This window comes from Solanum pennellii, chromosome 1 (assembly GCF_001406875.1).
Source record: "Solanum pennellii chromosome 1, SPENNV200".
NCBI classification, from domain to species: Eukaryota; Viridiplantae; Streptophyta; class Magnoliopsida; order Solanales; family Solanaceae; genus Solanum; species Solanum pennellii.
Window position 1 is genome coordinate 105,151,621 of NC_028637.1, and position 20,517 is coordinate 105,172,137.

The 20,517-nt window shown below is 35.2% G+C and overlaps 1 protein-coding gene across 2 annotated transcripts in view; it reads left to right on the forward strand.

The window, feature by feature from the left end:
• Positions 1 to 2,465: 2,465 nt before the first annotated feature.
• LOC107002769 (serine/threonine-protein kinase TOR) overlaps positions 2,466 to 20,517 on the forward strand; it is a 35,516-nt gene continuing 17,464 nt past the window's right edge. Inside the window, exons 1-26 of one of the 2 annotated variants that reach the window (XM_015200937.2) lie at positions 2,466 to 2,801; positions 4,187 to 4,525; positions 4,597 to 4,671; positions 5,526 to 5,698; positions 5,793 to 5,891; positions 7,442 to 7,601; positions 7,730 to 7,873; positions 10,705 to 10,874; positions 10,961 to 11,165; positions 11,241 to 11,435; positions 12,917 to 13,069; positions 14,822 to 14,943; positions 15,031 to 15,133; positions 15,207 to 15,302; positions 16,950 to 17,080; positions 17,362 to 17,464; positions 17,547 to 17,729; positions 17,797 to 17,889; positions 18,048 to 18,083; positions 18,533 to 18,631; positions 18,724 to 18,822; positions 18,942 to 19,104; positions 19,190 to 19,314; positions 19,419 to 19,471; positions 20,049 to 20,172; positions 20,281 to 20,466. In XM_015200937.2, coding sequence (XP_015056423.1) covers positions 2,691 to 2,801; positions 4,187 to 4,525; positions 4,597 to 4,671; positions 5,526 to 5,698; positions 5,793 to 5,891; positions 7,442 to 7,601; positions 7,730 to 7,873; positions 10,705 to 10,874; positions 10,961 to 11,165; positions 11,241 to 11,435; positions 12,917 to 13,069; positions 14,822 to 14,943; positions 15,031 to 15,133; positions 15,207 to 15,302; positions 16,950 to 17,080; positions 17,362 to 17,464; positions 17,547 to 17,729; positions 17,797 to 17,889; positions 18,048 to 18,083; positions 18,533 to 18,631; positions 18,724 to 18,822; positions 18,942 to 19,104; positions 19,190 to 19,314; positions 19,419 to 19,471; positions 20,049 to 20,172; positions 20,281 to 20,466 — 3,540 coding nt within the window. In that variant the 5' untranslated portion in view covers positions 2,466 to 2,690. The remainder of the gene's footprint in view (positions 2,802 to 4,186; positions 4,526 to 4,596; positions 4,672 to 5,525; positions 5,699 to 5,792; positions 5,892 to 7,441; positions 7,602 to 7,729; positions 7,874 to 10,704; positions 10,875 to 10,960; positions 11,166 to 11,240; positions 11,436 to 12,916; positions 13,070 to 14,821; positions 14,944 to 15,030; positions 15,134 to 15,206; positions 15,303 to 16,949; positions 17,081 to 17,361; positions 17,465 to 17,546; positions 17,730 to 17,796; positions 17,890 to 18,047; positions 18,084 to 18,532; positions 18,632 to 18,723; positions 18,823 to 18,941; positions 19,105 to 19,189; positions 19,315 to 19,418; positions 19,472 to 20,048; positions 20,173 to 20,280; positions 20,467 to 20,517) is intronic. The other variant, XM_015200945.2, reaches the window with a different exon arrangement.

The following is a 20,517-nucleotide window of genomic DNA, read 5'->3' on the forward strand; positions in this document are numbered from 1 at the left end:
TTGCCTAGTTGTTAGTATGATTTTTCTCGTGTTAATATCTCGATTATTTTTTTTCATTTTCATTAACCAATACGTTCATTTTCCATGTGACTTATAATAAAGTATCTAGCAATTGATCATTTTCGTGCGACTATTTTCTATCCACTTATCTAACATTGCCTCAGCTTACTAAATGATACAACATTAGCACGTTATTTTTTATCATGTATCTGTCAATTTTATCTCGTATGATTCTCCTTGACAAAATTTGTTCATCCGCATTAATCAGTATCGATGTTTTCACGTAACTACTTACCATAAAGGGAATCTTTTTTTATACCCATAATTATAAAAAATGACAAACTGACTGACACTCACATAATTTGTTATATCGTGTTATTTAAACGATACATCACTATCACGTTATTCGTAATTACCTAGCTGTTAGTATGATTTTTCTCGTGTGGATACCCCGATTATTTTTTTTATCAACCAATACGTTCATTTTCCATGTGACTTATAATAAAGTATCTAGCAATTGATCATTTTTGTGCAAATATTTTCTATCAACTTATCTAACATCATCGCAGCTTACTAAATGACACAACACTAGCACGTTATTTTTTATCATGTATCTGTTAATTTTATCTCGTGGGATTCTCACTGACAAAATTTATTCATCCGCATTAATCAGTAACGTCATTTTCACGTAACTACTTACCATAGAGAGAATTTTTTTTATACCCCTAATTATAAAAAACGACAATCTGACTGACACTCACATGATTTGTGATATCGTGTTATTTAAACGATACATCACTATCACGTTATTCGTAATTGCCTAGCTATTAGTATGATTTTTCTCGTGTTAATACTCAATTTTTTTTTCATTTTCATTAACCAATACGTTCATTTTCCATATGACTTATAATAAAGTATCTGCCAATTGATCATTTTCGTGCGAATATTTATAATCCACTTATCTAACATTGCCTCAGCTTACTAAATGATACAACAACACGTTATTTTTTATCATGTATCTGTCAATTTTGTCTCGTGTGATTCTCCATGACAAAATTTATTCATCCGCATTAATCAGTACCGTCATTTTCACGTAACTACTAACCATAAAGAGAATCTTTTTTATACCCATAATTATAAAAAATGACATACTGACTGACACTCACATGATTTGTGATATCGTGTTATTTAAACAATAAATCACTATCACATTATTCGTAATTGCCTAGCTGTTAGTATGATTTTTCTCGTAATACCCCAGTTTTTTTTTTAATTTTCATTAACCAATACGTTCATTTTTCATGTGACTTATAATAAAGTATATGATAATTGATCATTTTCGTGCGAATATTTTCTATCCACTTATCTAACATTATCTAAGCTTACTAAACGACACAACATTAGCACGTTATTTTTTATCATTTATCTGTCAATTTTATCTCATGTGATTCTCACTGACAAAATTTATTCATCCGCATTAATCAGTAACGTCATTTTCACGTAACTACTTACCATAAAGAGAATCTTTTTTTATACCCATAATTATAAAAAACGACAATCTGACTGACACTCACATGATTTGTGATATCGTGTTATTTAAACAATACATCACTATCACATTATTCGTAATTGCCTAGCTGTTAGGATGATTTTTCTCGTATGAATACCCCGATTAACTTTTTTTCATTTTCATTAACCAATACGTTCATTTTTCATGTGTTTTATAATAAAGTATCTGACAATTGATCATTTTCGTGCGAATATTTTTATCCACTTATCTAACATTATCGCAGCTTACTAAACGACACAACATTAGCACGTTATTTTTTATCATGTATCTGTTAATTTTATCTCGTGTGATTCTCACCGACAAAATTTATTCATCCGCATTAATCAGTAACGTCATTTTCACGTGACTATTACCATAAAGAGAATCTTTTATATCCGTAATTATAGAAAACGATAAACTTACTGCACTCACATGATTTGTGATGAATCTGTTAACATATATTTTTTCATGTAAATTTTTTTTCTTCTATTAAAATATCATTAATAAATATATAATGTATAATGTTCGAAAAAAATTACAAATTTCAATTAATATTTTTTCTGCATTTAGTTATTTAATAATTTCGTTTTATGAAAATAGATATAATTATTAAATATTTTGATTGAAAACGATAAACTTACTGCACTCACATGATTTGTGATGAATGTGTTAACATATATTTTTTTCATGTAAATTTTTTGTCTTCTATTAAAATATCATTAATAAATATATAATGTATAATGTTCGAAAATTTTTTACAAATTTCAATTAATATTTTTTCTGCATTTAATTATTTAATAATTTCGTTTTATGAAAATTGATATTATTATTAAATATATTGATTGAAAAAAAACAAGAAAAAGAGTAAACAAAGGAGTATATTAGTGTTGCTCCCACAAGCCCAATACCCAGTTGTAATAAAATCACAGTGGGCAAAGCATAGGCGAAAGGGTTTTTTCCTTTTTAACGTTAAAGAGGGCTTCTACTTTCTCCTGAAGCTCACTGTCTCTCTCTCATTTACAATTACAAATACAAATGCGTGTCTACAATTTCTCTTGTACATAGTGAATCACAAAAAAAATATGTTCTTTTGATCGAGTTAGGTTTTTGTTCTGCGTGTATGTTGTAGAGAGTTAAAAACATGGCTGCCACCGTTCAGGCGATCCGTTATCCAGTTGCAACCACCGGTGCCGGAAATATCGATGCTCTTAATAGAGTTCTTGCTGACTTATGTACCAGAGGCAATCCTAAGGTTCTTTGATTTTTCTTCTCTTTCGTTCAATTTTGTATTGTTGAAAATTGTGGAGTTGGAACAGTAAAGGGAATCTTGATGTTGTTGTTTAGTCATTTGTTGAATTGGTGAGGGAGTGGAAGAAGACATGATTTTGATTGTCTTAGGAATTGAGGACTGTTCAAGATTTTAGTTCTTGGTACATCTTGAGTTGATTTCTTGATTTTTTTGATAAAAAGTTCTGTTCTTGATTTTTCCTTTATCAATTTTAACAAGAAGTCTTGGATAAAGAGTTCTTTTCTTTCCTTTGGTGCTGTGCTGTTACATTCGTTGAATTGGTGAGGAAGTGGAGCCATGTTTTATATTGTCTTAGGACTGAGGGAAATTAAAGAAGTACATAAGACAGAGATTTTAGTTTTTGGTATATCTTGAGTTCTTTTCTTGATTTTTTTGATAAAGAGTTATTTTCTTGATTTTCTTTCCTCAATTTAACAGGAAGTCTTGGATACAGTTATCTGAAACATTCATCTTTGGGTTCTTTTCTTGATTTTTTTTGGTAAAGAGTTCTTTTCTTGATTTTCCTTCCCCAATTTAAAAGGAAGCATTCGTCTTGAGTTCTTTTCCTGAATTTTCCTTCCTAAATTTAATAGGAAGTCTTGGATACAGTTATCTGAAACATTGTACATAGAAAAAAGAGATTGAAATAGAAAGAAAGCAGAACGATACACTTTACTTTTGGGCACATTTATTTTTATTGAATTGAGTGGAAGAAGACCAGTATATATACTCCTAAAGTCTTAATTCTGTTTCAGCCGTAGAAGGAAAGTGAGGTGGATCAGAGGATGGCTATTTTTATCTAACACATCTTTTATTATTATTATGTGTTTATATATGTTTTTTTAAAATCCAGTTTGGTATCATGACACGACATAGAAGTGACACTTCACTGTTCTGTATACAAGATTCCTCTTATATGCTTCTTGTTAATTATGCTTACTTACTTTCCCCTCCATCAATCAAGAGAGATGGATAGGTCCTGGATTTAAATTTATATCAATCATGTTAGAGAACTTTTTGGTTTAAATAATCATGTGAATACCAAGTTTTGTTTTTGTGTGTTTTCATCCACTTTTCCTGTTATGTTTCTTTTGTTTTTCTTTCTATTGAAGGGTTTGCAGAGCAGCCTTTTGACGTGGGTTTCTGTCTTAATCATATAACATTCTGTTTTTGCGTGAATGTTGCTGTTTTTGCGTGAATGTTGCTGTTTTTGCTGTTTGAGTTTGAATGCTATTGGACGCTCTCTTTGCTTCTTCCATTCTTCCCTGTTCCCTCTTCTAAAGTTCTCTTTTAAATACTTGAGTTGCTTTTTAACCATGCCAGAAATCTCATTTTATTCTCTCTGGTAGGATGGGGCTGCATTGACTTTGAGGCGGCTTGTAGAGGAAGAAGCTCGTGATCTTAGTGGAGAAGCTTTTGCTCGTTTTATGGATCATCTATATGAACGCGTTACCACATCTCTTGATAGTAATGAAGTTTCTGAAAACCTGGGAGCATTGAGGGCTATTGACGAGCTAATAGATGTCACCATCAGCGAAAATGCATCAAAAGTGGCAAAATTCTCCAACTACATGCGCGTTGCTTTTGAAACAAAGCGTGATCCTGAAATCTTGGTCCTTGCTAGTAAAGTTCTTGGTCACCTAGCTAGATCTGGTGGTGCAATGACTGCAGATGAAGTGGAACGTCAGGTGTGTAACATTGTGATACTTCAGAGACTTGATTGTCTGACATCAGGATCTCAATTCTGTCATATTTTCAGGTAAAAGTTGCACTAGAATGGCTCCGTGGTGAAAGAATTGAGTATCGTCGCTTTGCTGCTGTCTTAATATTGAAGGTATAATTAACATGTTTCTTCATGATTTGTTGTATAAGAGGAAACTTTAAAGCTAGGTTTTATTTCTTTCATCCTTACATGATGAGAAAACTTTGATTTAAATCATAGATGCTATAAGACTTGACAGCTAGAATTTCTCAAAATTATTAGAATTTTATCCTAAAGGTTAACTAGTGTTTTTTTTTCTAACACATATTGTAGCATCCAAATTAGTAAACAATAGACAAATAATGTTGATCAATTGGGAAGGTAATGATGTCAATACTCAAATATATATGTACTTTGCTGAAGAGTAGGTTATTTAAATGAAATTCTGTTCTAATGAATAACTGAATGTATTTCTAGCCAAATATTTTGCTGCTACTTTCAATTTTTAAAAAAAAATATATTTTCCTGCTACTTCAGAGATTTTTAATCTGTCTAGTAATATAGTTACTGAAGAAGTCATTATTTCTACATAATTCAATCATATCCAACTGTTAAATAGAAACAGCAGACCACCCATTAATTCTCAAGTGTCTAATCGGTAGTTTGGAGTTTCTTAATAGTCCAGGCCTCCCCAAATTCTATCTTTATTTGTTGGTAGGTAAGTTAATTTATTAAAAATATGAACCAACTATGTCAAGCATGTGTCATTCACATGATTTAGATTTTAGATTTTCATGTTTCCCTAATAGCAAATCTATATTTCAGCCTAACTGATTCCCCCCCACCCCCCCACCCCACAACCACAACAATTCTCAGTTCTCCCTCCTTATCATCCACTACATAGTATATTGAATTCCCAATTCCATATATGAGCTATGTACTTGTTGATGCTGTCCCCGTTTCAATCTCTTATCTTTAAAATTTAGGAAATGGCAGAAAATGCTTCAACCGTCTTCAATGTTCACGTGCCGGAGTTTGTGGATGCTATTTGGGTTGCTTTGAGGGATCCAACATTGGCTGTCCGGGAGAAGGCTGTTGAGGCATTGCGTGCCTGCCTTCGTGTTATTGAAAAGCGTGAGACACGATGGCGTGTTCAGTGGTATATGCCTACTTCTCTCTCCTCCCTTCTAAAAGAATGTATCAGTCACAAATATCTTGATCCAAGGCATCTACTCTTAAATCGGTTCCAACAGGTATTATCGAATGTTTGAGGCTACCCAAGATGGATTGGGGAGAAATGCGCCTGTTCATAGTATACATGGATCTCTTCTCGCAGTCGGGGAGTTGCTAAGGTTTGCTATAAAATTGCATTACATTATTTATTTCATTGTAGGAAAGTATTTCACAGTCTCTTTTGCTGTGTTAAATTGCTGTGATCTGCTGAATGTCTGAGAAACTGGATACTATCTCCTGTTTTGGCTAGAGATTTTGAAGTTGTGATTTTTGGACATGCATTTTGCTTGAAAATAATTTTAGTTCTGTAAATGGAAGTCCCTAAACACAGAACTTCAAATTTTTTTTGAAGGTAATTTTTCCAAATTTAGACCAAATCTATGGGTGAATGCTAGCTTAAAATCTCTGGTTATATCGTGAGGACTTAAGTACCTTAGGGCTGATGACATTACATGTGTGTTTCGGGTGAAAATGTCTACCACCTATAATGAGGGAAAGAATTCCCAGATACAAACCATGTACCAAAAGGTGTCTACTACCTACTTGTTCTTATTAGCAATTGAATCTAGAATGCATTCGTGATCTATAGTTTGATTATATCTGTGGGGCTACCTGGGGGTTTCAGTCATTTGTAGAAGATATTTCTTTTTGCATTCACTGGTATCTCTTTTATCAGTTTTCACTAGTCGATGGTGTATATTGACAGCATCCTCTATTGAGCTTGGATTATGTGGTCAAGTTTTTAAAGATATTGTCTTGTTACTTTGTTGCAAATACTATTCATACTTCTAGCAATTTCAGTATGGTGGGCCGTGGGTATAATGCCCTTCAGAACAGGCGCGAGTTAGTGTTCTTCCTTTCAGTACTATGAAAGGCCGTAAACTTGTCCACCATGACTAGTTCCAAAATTCTACTTATCAGAAATAAAAAGAAGGAATAAGTTTAAAGAATATAGAACTTCAAAGTAACGGGAGTGTCTTTTCTCTTTAGAGTTTGTGTTACTTCTTAGCTAGTGTTACTCTTAATCTTGCAAGATCTTGGGTACAGTAGTTAGCATGAGATATCAGATGTAGGTACTGAGTGGTTGAGTAGGCGATTGTATATACATTTGATTGGAACTTTAAGAATAGTCTTTGAAGTTGAAGTTGTATTTGGACGTATATCTCACTTGCAAAAAGTTGGAGTTCAATGAGTTGGAAAAAACATTCACTGATTTCAAACTTGAAAACTCATCTTTATAAACTAACAAAAAATCATTCCAATGCATAACCAACCACACAATGTTTTGAAAATACTTTTGGGAAGAGGTAAAACTTTCCAAGTCAAAAAGATTCTAGGGTAGTTGTTAGTTTGTGACAGAGCAGTTTGCCTGTTCTGAGGTGCTAGTGGGGTGAAGGGAAGGTTCATAGTGATGGATAGCTGCATGAAGAGGTGGTGATCGAGGTACCTCTGCTAGCTATTGGAGGACAGTTTCTCTTTGCTATATTGCCATGTATGTAGTTAAGCTAAATGTTCCATGACTACGTTAGTTTCGCACGTTTATGTGTTTTTTCTTTGTCTCCTTCATAAAGAATAATGTAATATGCTCACATCACATGCCATGGGAATTGGACCCACTATTATCTCTGCTTGTATATGATAAGAGCTAATTAATCATCAAAATGTGTAGGAACACAGGGGAGTTCATGATGTCAAGATACAGGGAGGTTGCTGAAATTGTTCTAAGATACCTGGAGCACCGAGATCGCCTAGTTCGCCTCAGCATAACTTCATTACTTCCTCGAATTGCCCATTTCCTGCGTGATCGATTTGTGACTAACTATTTAACGGTTTGTGACTTTCAACTTCATTTTAGTGATTTAATCTGCTTTTACTAACTGGAAATTCAAGATGAATGAGGTTTTCATCTTCAATGCTGACTACTGTAACCTCAAGTTTGTTGATTTTACTTCTACAGATATGCATGAATCATATACTTCATGTCCTCAAAATACCTGCAGAACGTGCCAGTGGGTTCATTGCTCTGGGGGAGATGGCAGGTGCTCTGGATGGTGAACTTATCAACTATTTGCCGACAATAACCTCTCACTTGCGTGATGCGGTATGTTATATATGTCATTGCAGATGTACTGTTTTTTGTTGTTGATAAAGGCAATATTGTATTCCTCAGCATTAAGGCTATGCTAGCAACCTTCAAAAGATGTGCCCAAAAATTAAACAAGGAAGAGTAAAAACGGAAGAAGGAAAAGCTAAATACTCACAAAAGTACCTATAAAATCTACTCGTCGTTCATCTACTACTACACCTTCTTTACACCAAAAGTATAATGTATTGAAACAGTTGTCTTTGACTGTCTGAACAGGATTGGTAATATCCCAAAATGTCTATTGTGTCTTTTTCCAAATTAACCACCATATAAATGATGGTATTATCTTCCAATTTATCTAGTCTTTCTTCCACCCTAGAAGGAATGGGAAACACAGACATTACATAAGTTGGTAAAGAATCCAGGACCAATTTGATAGTAATCCTGCCAGGCCACCACGAAGATATATATTCTGAGCTTTCTAATTGTCTAGTTTCCTCTATGTTTTTCCACAATCCCTTCCCAAATTTCCAACTCTCTATGACTATTACTCAGTGGCATGCCTAGATAAGTAGTTAGGAAATTCTCAATTCTGCACCCTAGAATGTTAGCTGAACTCTATATTTGTGGTACTTCTTTTACTAGGAAAGTACTACTCTTCCACCTGTTGATAGCTAGAAAGAAACAACCTAAAAGACTACTAACACCACTCTGATGTAGCTAAGTTGTCCTGCCTTAGCCTCACAGAACATAACAGTATCATCTGCATACAACAAGTGACGTATCTGTAATTCCTCCCTTGAGTGATTGCCTATTCTGGAACTTCTGACCCAATTGTTCTGATTAACCATTCGTGTCAATTTTTAGAGTCCCTATATATTTTATACTTTTGCTAACCAAACCTAGATGTAGCTTGTAATTTTAGCCTTCATGTTTTTTTCCATTGGAATCAATACAAATGTTACCTTATAAAGAAAAGGTTATAGATACCTTTCCAAGTATTTCGAATCCAACTTCTGACATCGTTGCGAGTGGGGATCTCGTCGCATCCCGGAAAACTGCCTACCAGGCTTCTTCTCGGAGGATCTCTGTCACGATAACTTCTTTTGCTGCTCGATCTGTTTTGTTAGGATGTTCAAGTTCTGCTCATTTGTTCTTGTGTATCACATCTTTGTAACTCCCCTCGCCTCTTTCTCCCCAGTTACACTCATCATTCTTTGTTGTAATTGATTTTTTTTCTCCAGTTGCGTATTAATAAATTTTTTTAATTTTCTAATTAGTCTCTATTAAGCTTCATTAAATGCGTTTTCTGGAAGAATGATGACCAATTTGTATTCTTCAGTAACTGCAAAGATTGAAATAAATATGCAATATTTATTTTGATGACTATAAATATTGCATATTTATTTCGATCATTGCAGTTGCTGAAGAATCCAAATCGGTCATCATTCTTCCAGAAAACACAATATTTATTGAACTTTAAAGAGCAATAAATGCATGTGGACGGATCTGAAGCCTCCTTTAATCTTCCGCACAAACCACACCAGAGCTCCTCTGCTTAAGGTCATCCTTCTCATATGAGGCTGTCACTCTCCACCATTTAATACCAGATTCCAGATGTTGATTTGGTTCTGTTAGGTCATAAGATTTTCCCCCATAATCTGAAATAGATTCTATTCTCCTTCCGGCAAGATATATAAGAGGAAGATTTACAGGATAAGAAGAAAAGGTGATTACGATGAAGTGAGTTCGCCGGAATTGGAGTAAGGTACAAGAAGTTAAGAAAGTAACCCATGTATACAGTCCCCAGAGTTCTTTGATATTTGAATTTGGGATGTTATTTTTGTATCCTCAGATTCTACTATACGATCAGAAGTAAGGTCTCATTATTTGCACTTAATCTTAATCATTAAGATCTCATGAAGTCTTGTTTTTAAGGCCTGAATATTAATCATTTAGTGCATTTGTTTTTCTTATTTTACAACCACTTAATGGGTTTGAATGATTATTGTCATTAAGAACAAAGATGACAGACTCAATCTACTTTCACTCACCAGCCACAACTACCATTTCAACCTAGCTACCATCATCATTCACCGCCGTTAGCTATCGATATCACTCCACTTCTAATTATCAGTCGCCACCTCCATCCACGGTTAACTACTACTACCAACCACTATACCATATGATACTACCCACAAACCACCATCGTTAATCATTACCACCATCAATTGTCATATACAAATTTTAAAATATTTTATTGATATAATATTAGATCAATTTAGTATTTTATTTGAATTTTGTATAAATTATTTTTTGTACTTCCAAATGTTGAAAAAAAAACTGTCTTAACAATTTATTTAACATTCTGATCTTAATGTAACATCTTAATAATTAGATTTGTATTCATATTTAGATCTCTAAATCTTAAATATGCATCTAAATATTTGTATGCGCATTCAGATATCTTAATGAAACAAGTGAGATTGGATAGAATCATAGGTTTAAATAAACGAAGTGGATGACTTAAGCAGTCCGCTTATAAGGCAAAGCTTCCATTCCTCCAGACTTCTTGATCTTGCAGATGTACTTGCGGTACTGTTTCCAGTTCTTTTATGGGGAAGTTATTTTTTCTGTGTTGATTATATAAAAAGAAGTTATAAATAACTGAAAGGTTCTCTCTGAGTTGGAGCAGAATTTTCACGAACTGTTTCTTGTGTGGTGTTGCTCAAGAGTAACATATGTATTTTCTGTTTTGCAGCATTCCACATTTGTGTTGTAGGTTCTTTCTGTAACATGTATATGCGTAAAGCAATAATCCTGACAGGTGAAATTGTTTCTCTCAGATCGCTCCCCGTAGAGGCAGACCCTCACTTGAGGCTCTAGCATGTGTTGGAAATATTGCTAAAGCAATGGGACCAACCATGGAGCCTCATGTTCGTGGTCTCTTGGATCCTATGTTTTCTGCTGGGCTTTCCGTAACACTGGTGGATTCGTTGGATTTACTAACCGAAAGGTTCTCCCTTAGTTTGACAGAACTTTCATGGACTGGTTCTTTTGTATGGTGTTGCTCAAGTGTAACATGTGTATTTTCTGTCTCAGCATTCCACCTTTGTTGCCGACCATTCAGAATCGGCTGCTTGAATGTATATCAGCGATCCTTTCAAGATCTCATCATGCAATGTCAAGACAATCAGCTGCTTTGAGTCGAGGGCATCTTGCTACAGTTACCCCTCAAGTACCAGAACTGAGTGGTTCTGCGTTAGTTCAACTTTCTTTGCAAACTCTTGCTCGTTTTAATTTCAAGGTTTGTCGTCTATATTTCTGTGCACATTATTTCCTTTCTTGACAGTTCAGTTTGATAGTGCATTTGGGGTTACAGGGCCATGATCTTCTTGAGTTTGCAAGGGAGTCTGTTGTTGTATATTTAGAAGATGAGGATGGAGCTACACGGAAGGATGCTGCGCTTTGTTGCTGCAAACTAATAGCAAATTCTTTTTTGGCGATGTCTTCTACCCAGTTTAGTCCTAGTAGAATCAATCGCGCTAGTGGAAAGCGACGTCGACTTGTTGAAGAGGTTTGCTTCTGAAAAGTGTCTCTTGGTATTATATATATCACTGGTTTATCAATTAGTAATTATCTGATTACTCAAATATGTGCCTGTAAAAAGCACCCTTGTCCTAATATTTGTATTAAGGATTATAATTCAGTTTTAGCCTTTTAGAAGTGGCTCAGTAATACAGTTTCTATATTAATCTCTCAGATGGTTTATCCTCTTGAAGAGGTTGCAGGTATCTCTGTTTTTTTTTCACTGACACACCAAGAAAATATTTTGTTGGTGGCTTGGTGCATTGATTTTTGGATGCTATTGAGATTAAGCTTTTAGTTGTTGGACTGGATCCCAAGTTTAGCATATGTTGCTTACTCTTGTCATCCCACAAATTTTCCTACTTTCTTTTCATTGGTCGACCAAGTCCCAAGTTTGTAAAGTTACCAGCTTCAAAAAAAGGTCCCAAGTTTGCACATGTTAAATACTTCCTCCATTCCGAAAAATCTCCTGAATTGTTTTAATTGGTCAGTAGTATTTCTATAGTATGTTGTAAACCATTTTATTACTCCTTTTGTCTTTTTCTTGAGCCCATTACTGGATCAAGCATTTTCCAGTGTCATATGTTTATATTCTTTTTCATAATTTGTAACATATTTCTGTTACCTTCTCGAAAAACAAAGCTTTTTTTTGGTTACATGTTATTTCAATTTACATTACACTCTATACTTTGTCACAATAGGATTACAATGTGGTTTAGGCAAGGGGAATTGACAGTAATCTGTCGGTACTCCTTTCTTTTTATGCACTTTCTTACTAAACTGCTCGAGTGATTTAAAAAGGATCTTCGAGGGTTGGATTTTCAGGAAAAAAAGAAGAAGAAACTCGATAGCTTTGTGCATCAAATGCCAAGGCTTTTTCTTTGATTGGCCTAGAAGGTTGTTTAGTACTAAACCTTTGAGAGAACTGAGTTCAATAGATCAAATTGAGTCCTTTTGAGACTATTATAATCTCCAAAAGTCCTCTATATCTTATTTCAATTCAAAGTAGTTAACCGTGAAGTCTAAGATATGTGGGCATGTGCTTTGTGGTGGAGTCTCTCAAGTTCCTGGATTGTACCATATTATTTCTCTCTTTATGATGTATTTTTGTAGCGTAACTTATTAGTTCGTTGTACGTGTTTGTGGCCTCATATTTAATGTGACCCACAGCGTGGTGATGAAACTAAAAATTTCCAGCACTGTTGGTATGGCCAAAAGTCCAAAACTTCTATTATCAACTGGCTATTGAGGTCATCTCACTAGGTAATCTTATATCCTTAGTGATTAAAAATCTTGTCGCAGAAATAAATCTCCAGAAAACTGTCATCAAAACTTAGCAGCTTCTCATGCTAAGGTGCCTTTTCCACTTGGTTGATAAGTACTTCTCGACATTATGAATATGAAGGTTTTTGTTTCTGCGTTTTACATGGTGAGTTATGATTCCTTTTTAACTGAATTACTTTTATACAGATTGTGCAAAAACTTCTCATTGCCGCTGTTGCTGATGCTGATGTTACTGTTCGGCATTCTATATTTTCCTCTCTTTATGCGGATGGAGGATTCGACGAGTTTCTGGCTCAGGCTGATAGTTTGACAGCTATATTTGCCACTTTGAATGATGAGGTACTTAATTTACGTGCTTTTGTAGTTATTCATGAGTCATGACAATCTCTTCAATGTGGTGTAAATGTCTACTTAGATGACGCTAGTGTTATATGTCTCAGTACTTGGATAAAACAATCTAGATCCTTGTTTTGTTCCCAAAATGGAAAAAAAGATTAAAATGCCAAAGTGGAGAGAAAGTTCACTTTCTCATGGTCATTTAATTTATTGATTTGGAGAAAGCAAGGGGAGTAACATCCATGGTCTTAAGTACTTCTGGATAAACTAGTGCGCGGTCTTATAAACTCAGCCATTCATTTTGCAACCGTTATTAATATTGCAAGCTTTCTCAGTCAAAATCTTCCATGTTCTCTTTCCAGAAGAATCCTATATGTTTGCTCTCTTCTTTCTTTTGAACTTTATGTAGTTGAATAGGAAGTATTCTAGTGGTGTACTTTCCTTTAGACATTTTTCGTTAGAAGATGGAAGATGGATTTTATATAGGAAACATATAAAATGCATATTTTTGCTACTTGAGTTAATTGTATATATTTTTTTGGTTTCTTGGGTTTTAGCAATGAGAAAAGTGTCAACAAAATTGACTGAATGAGCTAATTGAAGGCCTTGTTTGGAAGTCATTGTAGAAGTGCGGACTAAAGAGCAACTAAAGTCCTTGTTTGAATTAGATCTTTGTTTAGATATCTGAATTGCTTGCATCCTCTTCTAGTCTCATTTTACATTCTTTTCTAAGAAAGAACTAAACTTGTTGTGCATATATTCTAACACTTATAATCTCTAGAGTGCTTCTTGACTCCCTTGTTAGTTTTGTCTATTAAATCGTCATGTTTGTAGGCATGGTAAAAATTTGGTATTATTACCTTTAGTTAAATATTGTGTGACAAACATCTTAGGAGGAGAGTATAAAGTGAGAGAGAGCAACAGTGACTCTCCTTATCTGTACGGAGGATCTGGCACAATTTGTAAAGAACCATATTATTGTGCAGGTTCTCTACTTTATGTTGTTATACTTATTGTATACGGGAGATTTCCTATATTTAATGAAATTACTTTACTTCGTGAAAAAAAAAGGAATAAGGAGAGTGAGATGAGAGCAAACAACCCTAAACCTTAAGCCCTATATTGTTCCTTTTTGAAAAAAAAAGAAAAAAAGGAGAGAGTAAAGTAACATAATTTTAACTGGTGGAGATGAAAGGTTTCCATTTAACCAGAAGGGGGGATCACATCGATTAATTAAATTTTTGGAGTCTAGATGGGCATTGTGTATGTGCAAATTTCAAGGAATAATTTTGCACCCAAAGGTGTGGCTAAGCGGTCAATGAAGTAGGTGAAAACCTTGGACATCATGGACTTGCGAGACAAAAAATGCTACAAGGTGATTTTCTCCTTCTCCAATCTGCCCTAAGGCCTGGTGGTCAGAGTTATCCAGAACTTGTGTTTATGGGAGGTATCAGGTACCCTGTAACCTGGTGGAATGTTCTAGGTGCGAGCAAGCAGGCCAAAACACCTCAAGGAGTAGTTTTTGGCTAAGAAGCATAAACATAGAGGAAAATATTCTAATAGCCTAACTTCTAAAGCTGCGAAAAAGTCCAGCCTGTTTATTTTTTGAATATCTGATTCTTTTTTTAATTGTTGATGCAGCAAAATGCATACTTTTATGTGTTTTTATTAGGAGTTAGAACATGTACTGCCTTGTCTCCTTCTCCTTAAACCATGCGCCCTTACTATGCTTATGTTTTTTATTTGTATTTCCAGGATTTTGAAGTTCGTGAGTATGCAATTTCACTAGCTGGCAGATTATCTGAAAAGAATCCAGCATATGTTCTACCAGCCCTTCGTCGCCATCTTATTCAGCTGTTGACTTACCTAGAACAAAGGTTTTCATATGGTCTTTGATAGTGGAAAGAGTACTTCCTTTTTGGTCTGCTTGAAGGTTGTTATGTTTACATATCTTACCCTGTTAGCAGTGCAGACAATAAGTGTAAAGAAGAGAGTGCAAAGTTATTGGGTTGCTTGATTCGCAATTGTGAACGCTTAGTTCTTCCATACGTTTCTCCTATACACAAGGTCCAGAATTTATACTTATATGTGCTGTGCCATTTTTCTTCCCTTTTGCTTTTGTTAATACCATTTATTTCAGGCTCTTGTCGCAAAACTCTGTGAGGGCACAGGGGTCAATGCAAATAGTGGCATTATTAGTGGAGTCCTAGTGACTGTTGGAGATCTCGCAAGAGTGGTATGTAGCCTCTTCATAATGATGATCACCGTAATCTCTCATGCAGCACTGTCTAGAGATGCTTAGTGTGTTTCTATTGTGTACTGTTTCTTCCCCTGGCTCCTTACTAATTTAATACTGTAAAATGCTCTTTTAAATGACACTGTAAATGAAGTTATCGTAGAAAAAGAGGATTAGTTCTCCCCTGACAGGGATGCGAACATGTTAGGGGCAATACCAGAATTGATATTGTAAATAAATTAACTTCAACTATTTGATAGGCTTGTTTCCTGTTGGGGCAGATGTCCAGATTATTTTTCTTCTGCATTTCTATCATCACATGGTAGTGATATAATTCAGGAATTCCTTTAGATATTATCTTTTCTCAATTTGGGCTTATTTATCCTAATCTTTTCTTATATAATCCCAATCACTGTGAGCTAAGATTTACATCTAATTGCATTTAACTTTGTTGGTATTTGACCTTCTTTTAGTTGAGTCTGTTAATTATATTGTATTTCTTTCAGCTTGCTAGTTGTTCTAGTTGGTGTGCAGAGATAACTATTTTAGTTATTATAATAGTTTCATATCTGACTCGATTATTAAGTGAAAGTTTCCTATTTTAAGGTGCTTAACAATTCTTTCATAAAAAAGCTGGAAAAAACTGCTTCACAGTTCTTTTCCAGTTCTTGTATGTGTTGAGCTTAAACTTTGTCTCAAGATTAACTTTTTTGTAGACACGATATGATCCTCTGTTTTTTAATTCACCTTTATGTCTCCTTTTATTTTCTCAGCCTCTCTCACTTAGTAAAGAGTTCTAGGAACTGACTAATGCTGGATTAAGCCTGTTGTGGATAGGCTGTTTCCATTTTTCCTAATTTTCCTTGCTGTTGACCTCTTTGTCGCATTAACGCTACTTGTACCCCAAATTGTCTCCATTTTCAATTGAAAAATCAGTAAGGGGCTTAAGTCAACTTGCACCTGAATCTATCTGTAGCCCTGGTGGAATTAATGCCTGTAAATGATAATACCCTCTGTCCCTGTTAGTTTGGCACTTTCTTTTTGACCTCCTTGAAAGATCGGTAGTTCTATATATTTAGAAACTAGCTAATTCTACACCTCCATTTTTCCTATGACCTGGCTTGTATGTCCCACTACATTAAAAGAATGTGTTGTGATGGGACTATATGTACTAAATAAAAAAGGAAATTAGTTGGTCTACCAAAAACTTTTGGCATTAAAGCACAACTATCTTATGTGTCAAAAACTATACCTGCTTCTTTTTTGAACCGTGTGTGTCAGCATTCATTCTAACTGTGCCAAACAAATTGAGACAAATATAGTGTTTCTTGATCTTTATAGTTTGGCCTTCCAGTGTGATCTTTCATCTGCATCTTGGTGTCTTTTGTATGCCATCTGTTTTTGTTATAGTCAAGAATTTTGTTGCAGCTTGAATAATATCAATGGAAGCTCGTCACTCCAAATCCTTGCAGCTCTCTGTATCAGATATTTTGATTTAGCATTATAAGATCTAAAGATGATCAGCTGTTGTCTTTATGCATCTAGATAGTTCTTTAGATCAGCTGTTGTCTTTATGCATCTAGATAGTTCTTGTGGATAGTTGAGAATCATGATTCTCGTTTTTTGTCTCTCTTATACTTTCCTCAGGGTGGCTTTGCCATGCGACAGTATATTTCAGAACTTATGCCATTAATTGTTGAAGCTCTATTGGATGGGGCTGCTGTTACCAAACGTGAAGTGGCTGTTTCAACACTTGGTCAAGTTGTACAGAGTACAGGGTGAGTGGTCTGTTCAACCTTTGATTTCATCATTCCTTTGCAATCAGTCATTTTCTTACTATTTGTTTTGGTTCCTAGACAATCTACAATTGGGGATTATTATTGTTTTGTTTGTTCGTCATACTTACTTTTTATTTTCTTTGGACTGTGGTGTGCCATCTGTATTTTCAAATTTATCCTTTTTGCCGGTATCCTTCACCACACTATTCATGGCTCCGGTGCATTAATTTAGCTTTAATTTATTCAAAATCTTGTTTGACAAATTTGCTGTTTGTTCGTAGATATGTCATTACTCCATACAATGAGTATCCTCAGTTGCTTGGTTTGCTCTTGAAACTGCTCAATGGTGAACTGGCTTGGTCAACAAGAAGAGAGGTTTTGAAGGTAACTGTAATCCTGTTGGTCCAATATATATGTTTTCTTTGGATTAGTCAGTACTTAAGTTCATTGAGGATGAATTTTGCAGGTTCTCGGCATCATGGGTGCTTTAGATCCCCATGTGCACAAGCGCAATCAGCAAAGCTTACCTGGATCCCATGGTGAAGTTACACGGGTGACTGGTGATCCTGGTCAACATATAAGATCAATGGATGAATTGCCTACGGATCTCTGGCCATCCTTTGCAACATCTGAGGATTATTATTCCACTGTGAGACTTAAACCTTCAACTTATTGTTTCCTTCTATGGATTTCCTAATTGGCTTCTACTGCTGCAGGTTGCTATCAACTCACTCATGCGGATTCTCAGGGATCCATCTCTGTCAAGTTACCACCAGAAAGTAGTTGGATCTCTTATGTTTATTTTCAAGGTCTGGAGACTCAGTTGGGCACCTCATTTCTCATTGTTTTATAACTGTTTCTTAAGCAGGATTCTGTTATTATTATCCTGCTTTGCCTGTTTCTTCTTTTGACATTGGTAGTCCTGGGACACTTATTTGTTTTTGTCTTCTGACTTTTGCATGTATAGTCAATGGGCCTCGGGTGTGTCCCTTATTTGCCTAAGGTTAGTCCACTATCTCACCTAACGAGGATATATACGTGAATTGTTGCTCGCATTCCATTGTATAGTTTACTTTATCAATTTGGCTGGATGTTTATGTTTGAAAATGTGAGTTCATCCTTCCCCTGGTGTTTCATCAAATGTGGTTCTTTAGCATGTCACAAAAAAGTTCACCTGGCTGTCCATGCCCGGCAAACCCTCCCATTTTTGCACCCTTTTACAGAGCAAAGGTGAAAGAGAAAAATAACCTGAATAAATATGTCAGATCTTTACTTTTTAACTTATAAAAGTAGGGGACAACCAACTAATGACACGGGGAAGTTGAAAACTTGAGCAGAACATAGTGAATTTTGTTGCTTGTAATTGGTATAACCTTCTTTTCCCAAACATTAGTTGTGGATGATTATATCAGAGATGCTAATTTTATGATTGCATCTTTTATTTTTCTGTAGGTTTTGCCTGATCTCTTTCACATTGTACGCATATGTGAGGATGGTCTAAAGGAATTTATAACATGGAAACTTGGAACCTTGGTATCTATTGCACGACAGGTAATATTTCGTTTTAATTATTTTGTCTGTCTTCTTGTTCTTTTGGATTTGTTATTTTCTTAAGGTCTGTTGAATGATTTTTTTGTTTGTAGCACATCCGTAAATATCTGCCAGAGTTGCTCTCTCTGATATCAGAATTGTGGTCATCGTTCAGCTTGCCTGCTGCGAACAGACCTGTCCACATTGCTCCTGTAAGAATAGTAGTAGTTTCAGTTGGTATTAATATACTGCTCATATATTTGGTGTAGGGCATTATAATCAGATGCTTTTGGTTAATGATCTTACTGGTCGTTTTCTTTTGTTGTTTTAGATTCTGCATCTCGTTGAGCAACTTTGCTTGGCACTCAACGATGAATTCAGAAAGTATCTTCCTGATATACTTCCCTGTTGTATTCAAGTTCTTACTGATGCGGAGAGGTTTAATGACTACACATATGTTATTCCTATTCTCCACACCCTTGAAGTTTTTGGTGGTTAGTCTTCCTTGGTTGTTTCTGGTCCATGCCTTGGTTAGTATCACTTTGATGTTGATGGTAGTTGTCTCACCTTAATGTGCAGGGACATTAGATGAGCATATGCATCTTCTTTTTCCTGCACTTATTCGGTTGTTTAAAGTGGACGCTTCAGTAGAAGTAAGACGTGGTGCAATCAAAACTCTTACAAGATTGATACCTTGTGTGCAGGTTGGTGTTAAGGGACTAAGGAAGTGCTTCTAAGTTTCATTGTTTCCATTTGATTGCCTGTTTTCCTAATTCCTTTTCCTTTTCTCTTCATTTCCATTTTGCAGGTTACTGGACACATATCATCGCTCGTGCATCACTTGAAGCTTGTCTTGGACGGGTTTGATTTGTCTCCCTCACATTAATATCACTGATAATATATGAAACTTATTTTCTTAGAATCAATAGATAACAAATGAAATGAAATATACTGTTTGTGGGTTTTGATGTTGTTCTCACCCATTTGTATCTACACTCGCATACTTATATAGAAGTGAACCTTAAACTTTGATTTATTACTTTGTAGTGTACACTAATTGCAGCTTCTGATTCCTTTTACTGAAGGTCATCCAGTATTTTGACACAAATGGCTGGAAAATTGTGAAGCAAACATTAAAAATTTAAATCATTTTATTAGTGTTCCAATTTCAGTCAATATTGCAAGAATTTTTCTCATGTCTGTCTAAACTTCATTTTGAATGCAACTCCTTTCGTTATGTCACGAACAATTGCCAGCTGCTGTTTTCCAAAACTCAGTTGATTTTATCTCATCGTTTTTGACCTTATCCTTTCTATTTTAATCTAAAGCAGACTGAACTGTGAATTTGGACTTGATAAAAGCTTTGTACTACGTGATTTCTGCAATACTTTCTTCAAGTTTGTGTTGATAAATTGTGGGTGCTCCCTTCCATTCACAGAAACAAAGAAGAGCTCAGGAAAGATGCTATTGATGCACTTTGTTGCCTAGCTCATGCTCTTGGAGAGGACTTCACCATTTTTATTCCTTCTATTCATAAGCTTATGGTTAAACATAGGCTGCAGGTCTGCATTGATTTTTGGGGTTCTCCCTGTCACTACTATAACATTATAAAGGCTTAAAGTTATACTGCTGGGGATTTGTTATTGATACGATTAAGTTTTCATATACAGCACAAGGAATTTGAAGAGATCCAGGGACGAGTGGAAAAACGCGAGCCACTGATTTTTGGGAGCACCACAGCTCAGAGATTAAATCGGCGGCTGCCGGTTGAGGTCATCAGTGATCCTTTAAGTGATGGAGAGAGTGACCTCTATGAGGTTGGGACCGACATGCAGAAGCAGCTCAGAAACCATCAGGTAATTTTTTAGTCTTCTTTTGTTTGTGATACACTGGGACTTAAAATTGTT